General features: G+C 43.1%; 1 protein-coding gene across 1 annotated transcript; it reads right to left on the minus strand.

The window, feature by feature from the left end:
- Positions 1–260: 260 nt before the first annotated feature.
- On the minus strand, positions 261–4,266 carry LOC148026715 (protein trichome birefringence-like 14). The gene is made up of 8 exons (XM_087691211.1): positions 3,516–4,266; positions 2,531–2,584; positions 2,401–2,442; positions 2,276–2,314; positions 2,129–2,188; positions 2,007–2,042; positions 1,713–1,911; positions 261–1,586 (listed from the first exon to the last, which is right to left on the minus strand). Exons 1-8 carry the CDS (start codon positions 3,697–3,699, stop codon positions 737–739), a joined length of 1,464 nt encoding a protein of 487 aa, XP_087547337.1. The 5' UTR covers positions 3,700–4,266; the 3' UTR covers positions 261–736.
- Positions 4,267–12,861: the final 8,595 nt, after the last annotated feature.

Below are 12,861 nucleotides of genomic sequence, written 5' to 3' on the forward strand. Positions count from 1 at the left end.
ATCGTGGTTGTAGATAAGCTTCAAACCTCTCTTAAGAGTTCGGGACAAGACAATGATTTGTGCCACCGGGGATGTGGAACCTACGGCGCACACCGCACTCAAACCACTACGCTACGACCCCATAAGCGAAACTCTCTTTGACAACCTGACTTGCCAGCCATCTATGGTGAAAAGGTATCTCATTTTCATCTAGTTTTCCCAAGGAAAGTGCCATCCTGAGGCAGGAACATTAAATTACAAAAAGGAAAACCTTTTGAGTACGCAAAAAGTAACTGCAGCTGCTCTTCAGCATAAGTTATAACCGACAATTACATAAATTAGGCAATCTTTACATATTCCGTTTTATGCGCTGGCTTTTGAGGAATCTTTATGGTAGGTTACCTTGCAAGGGGGGGAACGCCCTCTGTAGAAGGGGGCAGAGTAATCACAGGGGAAACACCACCCATGCCTCCAAATCAAGGCACAGAGCATGCATGCATTCATCTTTATGGGCCTCTCTGGGCAAGGCTAACCTTCCCCTTAGCCTCGCAAGATCTTGTAGAAAATCAGGGGTCCCGCCTCTAAATTTTATCAGAAGAGAGAGCAGAGCCTCTTCCTCTTGCTTTCCATGTGAATTAGAATCAGTACACCCTCAGAGAATATGGAGAAAACACTCCCTAAGCAGTGAGCTGAGAGCGCACTAGCTGTAAAATAAAATATTTTGTTGATGGCTCATCATATGGATTATGATGGTGACTCAGTATGTGGGAGACTCTGAGAAGAAGAGCTGGGCATAAAGGAGCTCATTCCACAGATCAGGCACTCCTGGTAGGCACCAATGGAGACAATCTTGGCCAGATTGCTTGGGCCTGTACTTGGAGATGTGCGCCTCGTCCCGGAACTGTGATGCATAAGTCACATTTAGCAGATGCACCCTCTTGCCTGCCACTGCACTCTCTGCACCCGGATCCACCACCGGTTGCCCAGTGATGTTCTTCTCCTCCACAGGCACAGGGTTGTTGTCACACCTGCCTCCTGAATCCCAGTCCCCATTGAAAAAATGCCTGGGTGACAGAGACCTCACGAAAATCTCGGCTTTCGTCTCATTTTTCCTGATCTTGTCATCCAACCAAGCAATGATCTTGTGGACACTATAATTCCGAGCAACACCCATGTCCCTGAAGCGGTTATCTGTAACCAGCTGGCCATCTGTATGTATCACCCACTTGTTGGCAATCATTTTCCCTTTGTTCCAATGGTGGCCCGTATTCAACACCAGCACATCCATCACATGCAGATACTTCTGTAAGAATGTGACTGGCCGGTCAAGATGCATCGCAAAATGTGTCTCTGGGTTGCTTTTATTCAGAGGCTTGATTTCACATAGGCTTGCAGACCAATAGTATATGATTGTTGTGTTGGTTTCCAAAAACTTATGAGCCGTTCCATCTGGTCGGATGGCTCCTTTGGGCTTCTGCAAGTTATATGACCTGCTGATATCCTCCACCAATGTATCATCTTTACCACCTGTAAGCATACACATCATGGACTGATACTGCTGCATGCCAATCGAATCGCCAACAAAAGCTACTACCTTGTTCCGCATCCTGCAAGACACAGAAGGCACACCAGCACTCAGGCTATGTCGAAATGATCTGACAATTCCTGATATGATAGTATGAGGATACTGTCAAAGGTCATGAGAATTAGCACTGAGCAAAATCTGCTAATACCTTGACAAAAACTCTTGATTGTCGAACTCAGGCAAGTCACATCCCTCAGGTTGCCACCTGTAATTCTCATAATCAAAATTTGGCCTGCCTGGCATGAGCCTGCAAGCCCACATCCCTGACAGCCACTGTTTGCAACTCTCTCCAGAGTATAAGGGCTTTTTGTCAGACCTAATCCACCTGCCCACTGTGAAGTCACATCCTGTAAAATGCACAAAGATGCGATTTGTATTAAGGTATTACACGAATTCTGAAAACATGGCGGTTCTGGTCGCTCCCTCAGAATAATCGACTTACGTGGCTTATTCTGCAGAGTGGGAACATCAACGGATTCTGCAAAAACAACCCGATTCAACTGCATAAGCATCACAACAAACTAGACCAAAATGGACGTATTTAACATTAAGAAGAGAAATCACCTTCTGATTGAATGACCCACTTGCGCGGCTTATTCTGCAGAGAGGGAACATCAATGGATTCTGCAAAAATAGCCCAATTCGACTGCATAAGCATCAGAAAAAAATCATACCAAAATACTGGTTTTTACCATTAAGAAGAGGAATCACCTTCTGATTCTATGGAGGTTTCAATGCCTTTACTGGCTTCTGCAAAAACAGCCCAATTCGATCACACAAGCATCACAACAGATCATACGCAAATAGTCTCTTTTAGTATTAAGAGGAGAAATCACCTTCCGATTCAATGCGGGAGGTTTCAATGCCTTTACTGGCTTCTGCAATGCAAAAATAACCCAATTCAACCCACAAGCATCACGACGATCATACCAAAATAATGTTATTACCATTAAGAAGAGAAATCACCTTCTGATTGAATGCGGGAGGTGTCAATGCCTTTACTGGCATCATTGTCACTGCCTGCCATCACAATTTTGAACGTCAGAAGAATAAAAACAGCAGGTCAGATCCAAAATTTCGAATATATTCAATTTTAGAATTTTAAACACATTGGATTTTTAGCCAGTGGCCAAGAAAATTCACACCAATCGAGCACTGCAATGCCGTAACAACCGAGGCGGCAGATACACACAAAGTTCTCGAGTATCCATTTAGAAATAAGAGTAAATTATGCGGGCTTCGATCTCGTAGATTTAATGGGCTAATTTAGGTACGCAAAAACAAGGTTGTTTTTAGATTATTAATTTCGTTATGAGAGGTCGGAGCTGCACAGAACCCAGAAAATGCTCTTCTTCTGTAGCCTTCCAAAACACGACAGGGCGCAGGCGAGATGTCAGGTTTATTGTAATCAAGAATTCGCTAGATGGCGGATACGGATTTGATATGCATTTTAATATCATTGAAATGAAATGCCTGAGAGCGACAACCGAGGATAAATCCACATAGCCAATTTAAATTTTCAATTGGTACAAATCAAATTAGGCAGTTTCTTATAAATCAAGCAATTAAAAATTGCGATTAAGCGATTAAAAAATGCATATAGTACAAGGCGACGTGGGCGATTGAAATGTTACTAGTACAGTTCAATCCGCGTAGCGCACAGAGCATGGTGACCCAAGAGCAGAAACGCAGGTCTAAAGTAGATTTTATGGCAACAGTAAAAACGCACATTTGCGATAAAAATGCTACCTTTGAAATGGTTAAGATGGACCCCCGATACGTAATAGCAATTCGAAAGAAATTTACGCAGCGCGCAGGCATAAAAAGCGGTGAATCGGTGACGCCATTGACTCAAACAGAAAAACACTGTCGAGTCTTACAAAGCCAGAAAAGGCGTCCAATTTCATCAGGGGACGGGATCTGTGCGCTTGGAAAGAAGGCGGCAACTTACTGTATTTGATCAGGAGCGTCTGGCGCGAAGAATCGACGCAGAAGAGGCTGAAGGTGTCGGTTGTGATGAGGAGAGCGACGATGGTGCAGGCCACCACCAGACTGACCAGTAGGAGCCGCCTCATGCTGGACCGGGGGCCATTACCATCTCTGTCTGTCGCCCCCTTAATGCCCTGCTCCTTCATATGCCCCGCGCCGCCCCTCCCCTTCCCCCCAGACAAGCTTTAACAGTTGGAGAAGGTCGTTACATCCAAACGCAGGAGGAGTTATTTTGAGAGGACAGACACATCGATGCTTGCCTCTCAACCTTTAACTGCGCGTAGAGTGTGGCTCTGTATGTGTGCGCGAGTGTGTGTGTGTGTGTGTGAGGAAGAGAGAGGGGGGAATGCTTTGCTAGACCCGGGGCGCCTCTAATGCATAATAGAAATTTGAGCCCCGGACGGCTGACACAGGCACGGTCACAGACACGCAGAGAGAGAGAGAGAGAGAGAGAGAGTGTGTGTGTGTGTGTGTGTGTGTTTCGATCAACGGATACCAGGGAAAGTGTGATGTTAATAATTACGGTCCACCTGCCCCTCGTCCTGCGATACAGAAGAAAAGCCTATAGATGTTGGTGATTACAATTGCAGTAGGGGCTGGGCAGAGGCTGAGGATCAAACAATATAGACAGACTAAAAGAGGCGGAAACAGGGGAACCCTGAGAGGCTGAGAGAGAGAGAGGGTAATGTGGGCTACTTAGTGGAGGGGTAGTTGGTGAGGAGGGATGGGGATGTTAGATTTGTTATTATGTTTTGAACATGACATAATTTTAACATTGTAATTTGGGGGGGGTCCGGGGACGCGAACTCTTTCTCATAGCCTGCTGGCCTAGCTTGTGTGTGCGTGGTCAACCAGGGAGCCTTTTGCCACGTCCCGCCCCCATCTTCTGCTTTTACAGTGCAGCTGCCAGCATACCATCGTAGCCAAATACTCCACTTTCCAGTCTCCATCCCATATTCATTCGGGCGAGTGTCGTATCACAGCAGCCCCTTTCAGATGAAGGTGTTTCGCGAGAGATGAGGTCAATGCTTCACCTCTAATAAAGCAGAGCAGCGACAAAGCTATTTGATCTGCCCAGTGCCCATTACGACGCCAGCACCAAATAGGGATGCATGTGCCGGCCCCCAAAACCCCATGTCGTCTTCGTACAGATTTACTTTCACTCTAGCAAGCCAATTTGCTAAGGACCTGTTCCCCCATGTTCGTGGTTCCCAACCAGTTCAAGTGCTAGTTGGGAGCCCATAGACTAGATTGCATGTGTGAATAAAGTCTTGAGGAATAAATCATGGTTTTCAATGCATGAAACGATGTGCTCGCCAATCGAAATTCCTACACATGTGACTCTGGGAACAAACCCTTTTGGGCAAAGCTTTCCTTGATGGTTGGAAAGGGTTCAAAGTTCACGCCTGATAGCAAACCCCAAGGCATGAGAACCAAGTTCACCAAGGAGTTCCCACCCTGGTTGTGAACTCAGGCCTGGTGGGGATAGGTCCTAATATGTCACATTGTCACAACTCCTAGACACGGAAGAAAGATGCCACATAAGAGGAAAGCCACATGCAAACTTGTTTGGCAATCTATAGGTCAAATAACACAAAGTCATTGCATATGGTACATCACCATGACTTTGACATGAACTTTTGAGGTCAATCATTTACAGCCAATGGACGAATGTCTACCAAAAACCTCACTCATCATGTGGGGATTACCATCGTGAAGATCAACGTAGATTACATAACGAGTTGCATGTCAGTTTTCCTTATGGAGCTTGTCTAGGTGAAGTCAATGTTAGTAGAATGGCATGTGACAATCCCTTGCTAGTTCAAGTCATGTCGTGTGGCCCAACTCTAATTAACCTAATCATAGCTTTGGCATTGGCATTCACAATTCTTTTATATGGATGAGAAATGTTACTTGTGCCTAATTATAGGAGAGAGATCCTATCACATTTTTTAAATCTTCTATGGATGAGAAATTTTACTTGTGCCCAATCATAGAGAGGCAGTGCTAGTCTTCTTGTCGTGCACATGACATTTTTGTTGATTTGGGAGATGGGTTGCCATGCTTCATCTGTGCTCAATAGTTGGGGCATATACAAAGCTCCTATTGTTTTAGGAGTTTGATCATCCAAGGTAAACTAGCTCTCACCTAGTCTCTCACCTCTCTCATCTAAGGTAGACTCTCATAGAGGCAACAAAAGAAACCAATGGGACTAAATTTATAGTAAACACACTTGGGGCTCACCGATTGTAGTCTAAGCAAACCAAGGTGGTCTCACAATCTGAATGGTACTTGCTCCTTCTAGGAAGCTCTCAAACCAAATGCGTAATCCACCACTCACCTCTTGCGAGTGTTGAGCAAAGTGTGCTTAGGTAAGGCCATCCTTTGGCTTCAAGTGATGTCAGGTATGAAGCTTATCCTATAAAAGTAAGATTCAGAGCCTTTGTAACAAACACAACATTCGACATCATACGTTTCCCAAGGAGTGTAATCATCATTGGTCTACATTGGTTCAACATATACAATCCCAATATCAATTGGAGAACTCAAAAAGTTGAACTAAGGTCTGCACAAGTTATTAAAAGAGAGAATGCAAGACCTAGGCCAAAGGTATTCACGAGAGTAGCTATGAAAAATCCTAGTTTTCTAATATATGACTTGCCAATCAAACCAGTGATTGATAAAGGCATGCAAGCTCTCCCATTCCAATGTCAAGATTATCAATATATGTTTAAAAAGAATAAAGTAGATATGCTTCCAAAGTGCACTAACCTTATGATTATGCCATTGAGTTGCAAGAGGGAACTCAACTATCCTTTGGCCCAATCTATAAGCTATCTGAAGATGAATTGGTAGAACTACAAAAATATATTGATGAGAATCTATTCAAGGGTTTCATTTGACACATGAAGTCATTGGTGGCAAGAGCTCCAGTATTATTCGTCAAGAAGAAGTATGGTTCTCTCTGCATGTTTTTTGAATCCACAAAGGACTCAACATGATAACCATTAAGAATCATTATCCACTTTCCTTGATCCCAAAACTCTTAGAGAAACTTGGAAGAGCAAAGGTATTCACAAAGATTGATCTTTGTGGGGCTTATAATCTTATGAGAATAAGGGAAGGTGATGAATGAATGACATATTTTCCATAAGATATGGCTACTTTTGAATATGTTGTCATGTCATTTGGTCTCACAAATGCTCCAAAGTCTTCCAACATCTAATGATAACATCTTTCATGAGTAGTTAGATGACTTTTGTTAGAATATCAAGCTCTTTCATGTGTGTTTGACCGACCTTAGGTTGTATATGCACTAAAGTGTGTGTTGAATGAATAATGAAAAGGATGGAGAGAGGAAGCATGTTGCTTCACTCTGGGTTGCTCTCTTTTCTGCGTCCATGAAAATGAACATGGTATCAGAGCCTCATCCATGAGGCTGTGGGAGAATGGGCATGACCACTTGCAGTGCAGAGAAGATGAAGTTAGAAATGAAGAAGGAGCTAGACACCTGCAAATGAAGCCATAGTCAAAGGGAAGATATGTATCAATGTCTGTATGCATACGAGTGACAGGAGGTCATCAAGGCTTGAAGGAAGGGTTGAAGAGCTTGATTTGAATCATGTTATGGAGTAGATTATGACCAGCATTGGAAGCAACAAATAGTGGAAAACATATCTGAAAATCAACGCATATAGACATGGACTGTATGTAAGGTTGAGCCAGATTTGTAATATACTAGCAGACAGTTCTTGTCATTAAATAGTAGAGTTGGCATACACAAACTTCATGGGATGCCTTACATTCATCATGGTTGGAATGAAATGCCCTTGAAGAGTTAAACTCTCAGATTTGTAGAGAGTTAACTGGCTAAAAACAGTTTTTAATCTTATGATAGTTTACATTTCGAAGTTGAGAGCCTATAGATTCTTACTTGGTCACAATAAATGCTAGGTGGGTCTTCGTAAATGCAAAGTACTTGTGAAGTACCGAGAGCATTGAATGCTCAAATCTAGACTGATTTGAAGCTAAATAGAAACTGTCATTTGTGCTCATTGACTATGGGTTGGTTACAAACAGTTGATGCAACTCCTGACTTGCCTCTTCCAGGACGGGTTTGACTCCTTGAAGACGGGTTGTCTTTGGTTAACCGAATGCTCATGTATTGAGTTTGTCATCAAGCAGTGAATGGATGGAATGTATTTGCAGTTCTTGGACTGAAATACACTGTGATTGAATGTCTTTGGCTGATTGAAATCTGCAGCCATATTACTATGTTTTTGTACTTGCAGTACATGTATAAAGTGTCAGATTGACTTGTTTGGAACCTCGTATGCAGAGGTCAACATCTAGACTACTGTAGGTGTATTTTTGGATCATATACACTCATTTTTGGACTGCAATGAAGCTGCTGGTCACTCAGGTTTTATGCCTACATACTGCATGTCTGATCATGAACAGTTTGCTTGAATGCATGCTGGCTTTGCATTGATTGCAGTCCATACACACAGGTTGAAATACCTTGTGATTGCCAAGTGTCAGGAGGAGTATGTACCAGTGTTTTACAAACTGAAATACTGCGTATCTGAGCAGAGAATAACTAGAAAACTATCATAAACAGCCAAGGGCTGAAGTCGATCAAGTTGACTTATTGGCTTGCAGGTAGTCCGGCAATGTCTACAAAATGGCAAATGCAGATAGAACTAACAACATAACCCAGATTGTGGGGGAGAAGCTTGATAGCAATAATTATGCCATCTGGAAGTTCCGCATGGAGAACTTTTTAATTGGGAAAGGATACTAGGACTTAGTGACAGGTGTTGAGGCTGAACCTGAAGTTCCAGAAAGGAATCCTACAGCTAATCAAAGACGTGCGCATCGAGCTTGGACGGAAAGAGCTCACAGAGTTTTACATTGGCTGTCATTATGTATCTCGGATGCTATGGTGATGCAGATCATGAACTGTAAGTCTCCAGCAGATGCATGGAACATATTGGTCAAATACTATGGCACAACCACAAGTGCCAGGAAGATATAGTTGAAGCAGAAATTCAACAACATGGAGAGGAAGAGCAGATCCATACAGGATTATGTCACAGAGGTTAAGACCATAGCAGATCACCTGGCATGTGTTGGTTCACAAGTTGAAGATGAAGATATGGTTGCAGTGACCTTAAATGGCTTGGGTCCTGAGTACAAGTCTTTTGACACTTCAGTGTCTGTGCGGGTTGAAATGCATGACTTTAATGAGCTGGTTGCATTATTGATTCATGAAGAGGTGAAGCTTTTGGCTTAGCTACAAGGTCAAGCAGTTCAAAGAATAAGGATGCAGTTTTTTACTCGAATCAACACGGTCGTGGCAGGGGTTATGGATCTAGCGGAGGAGGCCAGCATAATGCATCCTATGGTAATAGCAATCAGCAGTCATCAAATGCAAGAGGTGGTGGAAATTTTCGAGGCAGGGGGAGATCTAACTCCCATGGCAGAGGCTCATGGCAGCAACAACGTCAGTCAAACAATTCAAATAAGGATAAGGATTGTCATTACTGTGGAAAGTATGGGCATATTGCAAAGAACTATTGGAAGAAGTAGGGAAACCAGAAAGGTAAACAGCATGGACACTATGCTACGTCGAGTCAGGCAGATGACTCTAGTGATAGACTGTTTGCCATGCAATATGTCAAAGATAAGGCTGCTGAAAAAACATTTGATGATGCAGTGTGGTACATTGACTCAGGGGCATCGAACCACATGACCCCTCACGGTGATTGGTTCACTGATATGGTGGCTGAAAAGCATAGCTATGTATGCACAGGTGATGACACACAGCATAGCATCGAGCATAAAGGCAAAGTGTCTCTTGTGGTTCATGATGGCAGGAAGAAAAATTTGCATGATGTCTTACATGTCCCTTCAATTACGAAGAACTTATTGTCTGAGCAGAACTTGCAGGTTAGATTTAATAAGCATGGCTGCTTTATTGAAGAGTTTGGCAATGCCTGCAAGTTGATAGCTCGTGGTCATAGGAATGGCAGAATGATTACTCTTGATGCTTCTTTGCCAAAGCTAAATTCAGGTATGTTTGCCCATGGTTCTGGCACTATTAGGGATTTGGAAATATGGCACAAGAGAGTGGGGCATGTCAATTTGCAAAGGCTGCAAATTATGCAAAAGAAACAGCTGGTTACAGGTTTACCCAAGTTCCAATATTCAGATATTGGTCATGTATGCGAGGCTTGCCAGTTCAGTAAGCAGTCACGATTGCCATTTGTCAGGCATGTAAGACAAAGTACACGTCCATTGCAGTTAGTGCACTCTGATGTTTGGGGGCCAGCTCATAATGTATCTATGGGAGGTTCCAGATATTAAGTATCTTTCATTGATGACTACAATCGCCATACCTGGCTTTACATATTGAAAACAAAAGATGAGGTCTTTGCTGTTTTTCAGCAATTTAAAGCACAGGTTGAGAAGGAGTTTGAATGCTACATCTCTTGCTTGAGATCTGATAGTGGTGGGGAGTATGTATCAAATGAATTTGATGATTTCTTGGCTAAAAATGGCATTTGTAGGCAGCTCACCTGCAGCTACACTCCGCAGCAGAATGGAGTAGTTGAAAGAAAGAATAGGGTTCTGATGGAAGCTGCTAGGGCCATGATGAACGAAAAGCATATGCCACTTTATTATTGGGCAAAGGCTGTTACAACAGCCGTATATATTCTGAACAGGACTCCCACTGCAGGTATTCATGAGATGATGCCATTTGAGAGGCTGTATGGCTATAAGCCGGATGTAAGTCACATGAAAGTCTTTAACTGTCTTGCTTATGTGCATATCCCAGATGAGAAAAGGAAGAAGCTGGATCCAAAAGCGCATAAGTGTGTGTGGGTATTCGCAGGAGAAGAAGGCATACAAATGCTACGATCCCTCTACCAAGGAGACTTTGGTGAGCAGGGATGTCATCTTTGATAAGATGGGCTCTTGGTATGGATCACCGGTTGCAGTGCCATCGGATATGCCTTCCATTCATGTATCTACAATTGATTTGCAGCAGAGCACTACTATGACAGGACCTAGTAGTTAGACAGTATCCCCATGGACAGGGAGATTGAGGAGCTCACCGTCCACTGACACCAGTATGTCAGTGAGGGGGAGACATGATGTCTTGGACAGCAAAGGAAAAGAGAAAGCTACTGAGGATGCATTTGGTATGATGACACCTGGCAGAATGACTTCTGGCTATGAGTCTGCTGATACTTTGGACAACGAACTTGGTATTTCGACTGTCTATACGCCTGGTACAAGGCAGAGCAGGTATATTCTGTCTCATGAGAGAGGGGAATCGAGTAGTGCACCACAGCTTAAATGCTCGCAGAGGGTCAGATACCCTGCTGACAGGTTGACATACAGTGGCTACTCTGCAAAGCATTATGCTTACATGACAAAAGTGATGGAGATTAAAGAACCATGTGCATATGCTGAAGCAGTCAAAGATGAGAACTGGTGTGTAGCCATGGATGAAGAAATGAATGCCTTGGCTGAAAATAAAACATGGGATTTAGTGCCACTACCTAAAGGGAAAAAGACCATTGGCTGCAAATGGGTCTACAAAATCAAATGCAAGTCAGATGGCAGTGTGGAGAGATACAAAGCCAGGCTGGTCGCAAAGGGGTATGCCCAACAGTATGGACTTGATTATGAGGAAACATTCAGCTCTGTTGCCAAGATGGCAACCATACGCACTGTGATTGCCTTGGCTGCTGCTAAAGGCTGGAAATTGTTGCAGATGGACGTTAAGAACACATTTCTTAACGGTGACCTAGCAAAGGATGTCTATATGGTTTAGCCGCAAGGGTATGTTCACCTTGATTTTCAGCATTATGTATGTAGACTGAAAAAGGCATTGTACGGGTTGAAGCAGGCTTTGAGAGCTTGGCATGCTAGGATTAGTAACTACTTGCAGAGATTGGGTTTTGCTGTTGGCAAGGCTGATCACAGCCTATTTACAAAGAAGACTGACAGTGGCTTGGTAGTGCTGGTCATATACGTTGATGATTTGATAATCACTGGTGATGATGACTTGGGCATACAGTATGTTATGAAGATGCTAAAATCTGAATTTGACGTGAAAGACCTAGGAGAACTGAAGTATTTCTTGGGCATCGAGGTAGTTCTAGCTGAAAATGGTTTATGGGTGATTCAGAAGCACTATGCCATGGAGATGCTGAAGAAGTATGGCATGGCTGAATGCAAACCGTTGGATACACCTCTTGATCAGAATGTCAAGCTAGACATGAACACTGGGGCTGAAGTAGAGGATGTGACTATGTACAGGCAGATGGTTGGCAGCTTGATTTACTTGACCATCACTAGGCCTGACTTGAGCTATGCTGTAGGGCTCATAAGCCAGTTTATGCAGAAGCCTAAAAATCCGCACTTGGATGCAGTTAGATGCATTATGAGATATGTTAAGGCCACTGTACAGTATGGACTGTTCTATGTCAGAGATAAGCCCTTGATATTGACTGGATACATGGATGTAGATTGGGCAGGTTGCTCATATGACCGTAGATCTACGAGTGGATATGCATTTGGATTTGGTAGCGGCATGATTAGCTGGAGCAGCAAGAAGCAACCTACGGTTGCTTTGTTGAGTACTGAGGCAGAGTACAGGGGTTTTGCATTGGCAGCATGCGAGATTTCATGGTTGCTCAAAATTATGGCTGATTTGGACATACATGTAGATGCTCCAGTGAAGTTACTATGTGATAATCTGAGTAGTGTACTCCTGGCTATGAATCCAGTCTATCATGCCAGGACAAAACACATAGAGGTACACTACCATTTCATCAGAGAGATGGTTCTTGCAGGACGAGTTGATCTTATGCATGTAAAGACAGATGACCAGGTTGTAGATATCTTTACCAAGTCCTTGGGTAAAGATAAGTTCTGTGGTTTTAGACAGCTGCTTGGAGTATAAATGCTGTCTTGAGCTTGAGGGGAGTGTTAGAATATGAAGCTCTTTCATGTGTGTTTGACCGCGACATGAGCTGGACACAACTAGTCTGGCTAGATTAGTTAGGTACATTAAATAAGTTGGTTCTACTTCTGGTGTGAATGGTCTTTATGAACTTAGGTTGTATATGCACTAAAGTGTGTGTTGAATGAATAATGAAAAGGATGGAGAGAGGAAGCATGTTGCTTCACTCTTGGTTGCTCTCTTTTCTTCATCCATGAAAATGAACAACTTTATCGTAATATATTATGGCATTCTAAAATTTTTAAAGAATAAAAAAGAGCATGAGAAT

Source organism: Lygodium microphyllum, chromosome 13, assembly GCF_053477565.2.
Source record: "Lygodium microphyllum isolate KBCC chromosome 13, Lygodium_microphyllum_v1.1.10, whole genome shotgun sequence".
Lineage (NCBI taxonomy): Eukaryota > Viridiplantae > Streptophyta > Polypodiopsida > Schizaeales > Lygodiaceae > Lygodium > Lygodium microphyllum.

Bases quoted from the DNA above. Each gene is read 5' to 3' on its own strand.
- LOC148026715 (XM_087691211.1), bottom strand. From the start codon at position 3,699: ATGAAGGAGCAGGGCATTAAGGGGGCGACAGACAGAGATGGTAATGGC. The intron at 2,443-2,530 runs GTGATTTCTCTT...TTTGCATTGCAG, and splicing joins CTCCCGCATTCAATCAGAAG to AAGCCAGTAAAGGCATTGAA. The intron at 2,315-2,400 runs GTGATTTCTCCT...CTGTTTTTGCAG, and splicing joins CTCCCGCATTGAATCGGAAG to AAGCCAGTAAAGGCATTGAA.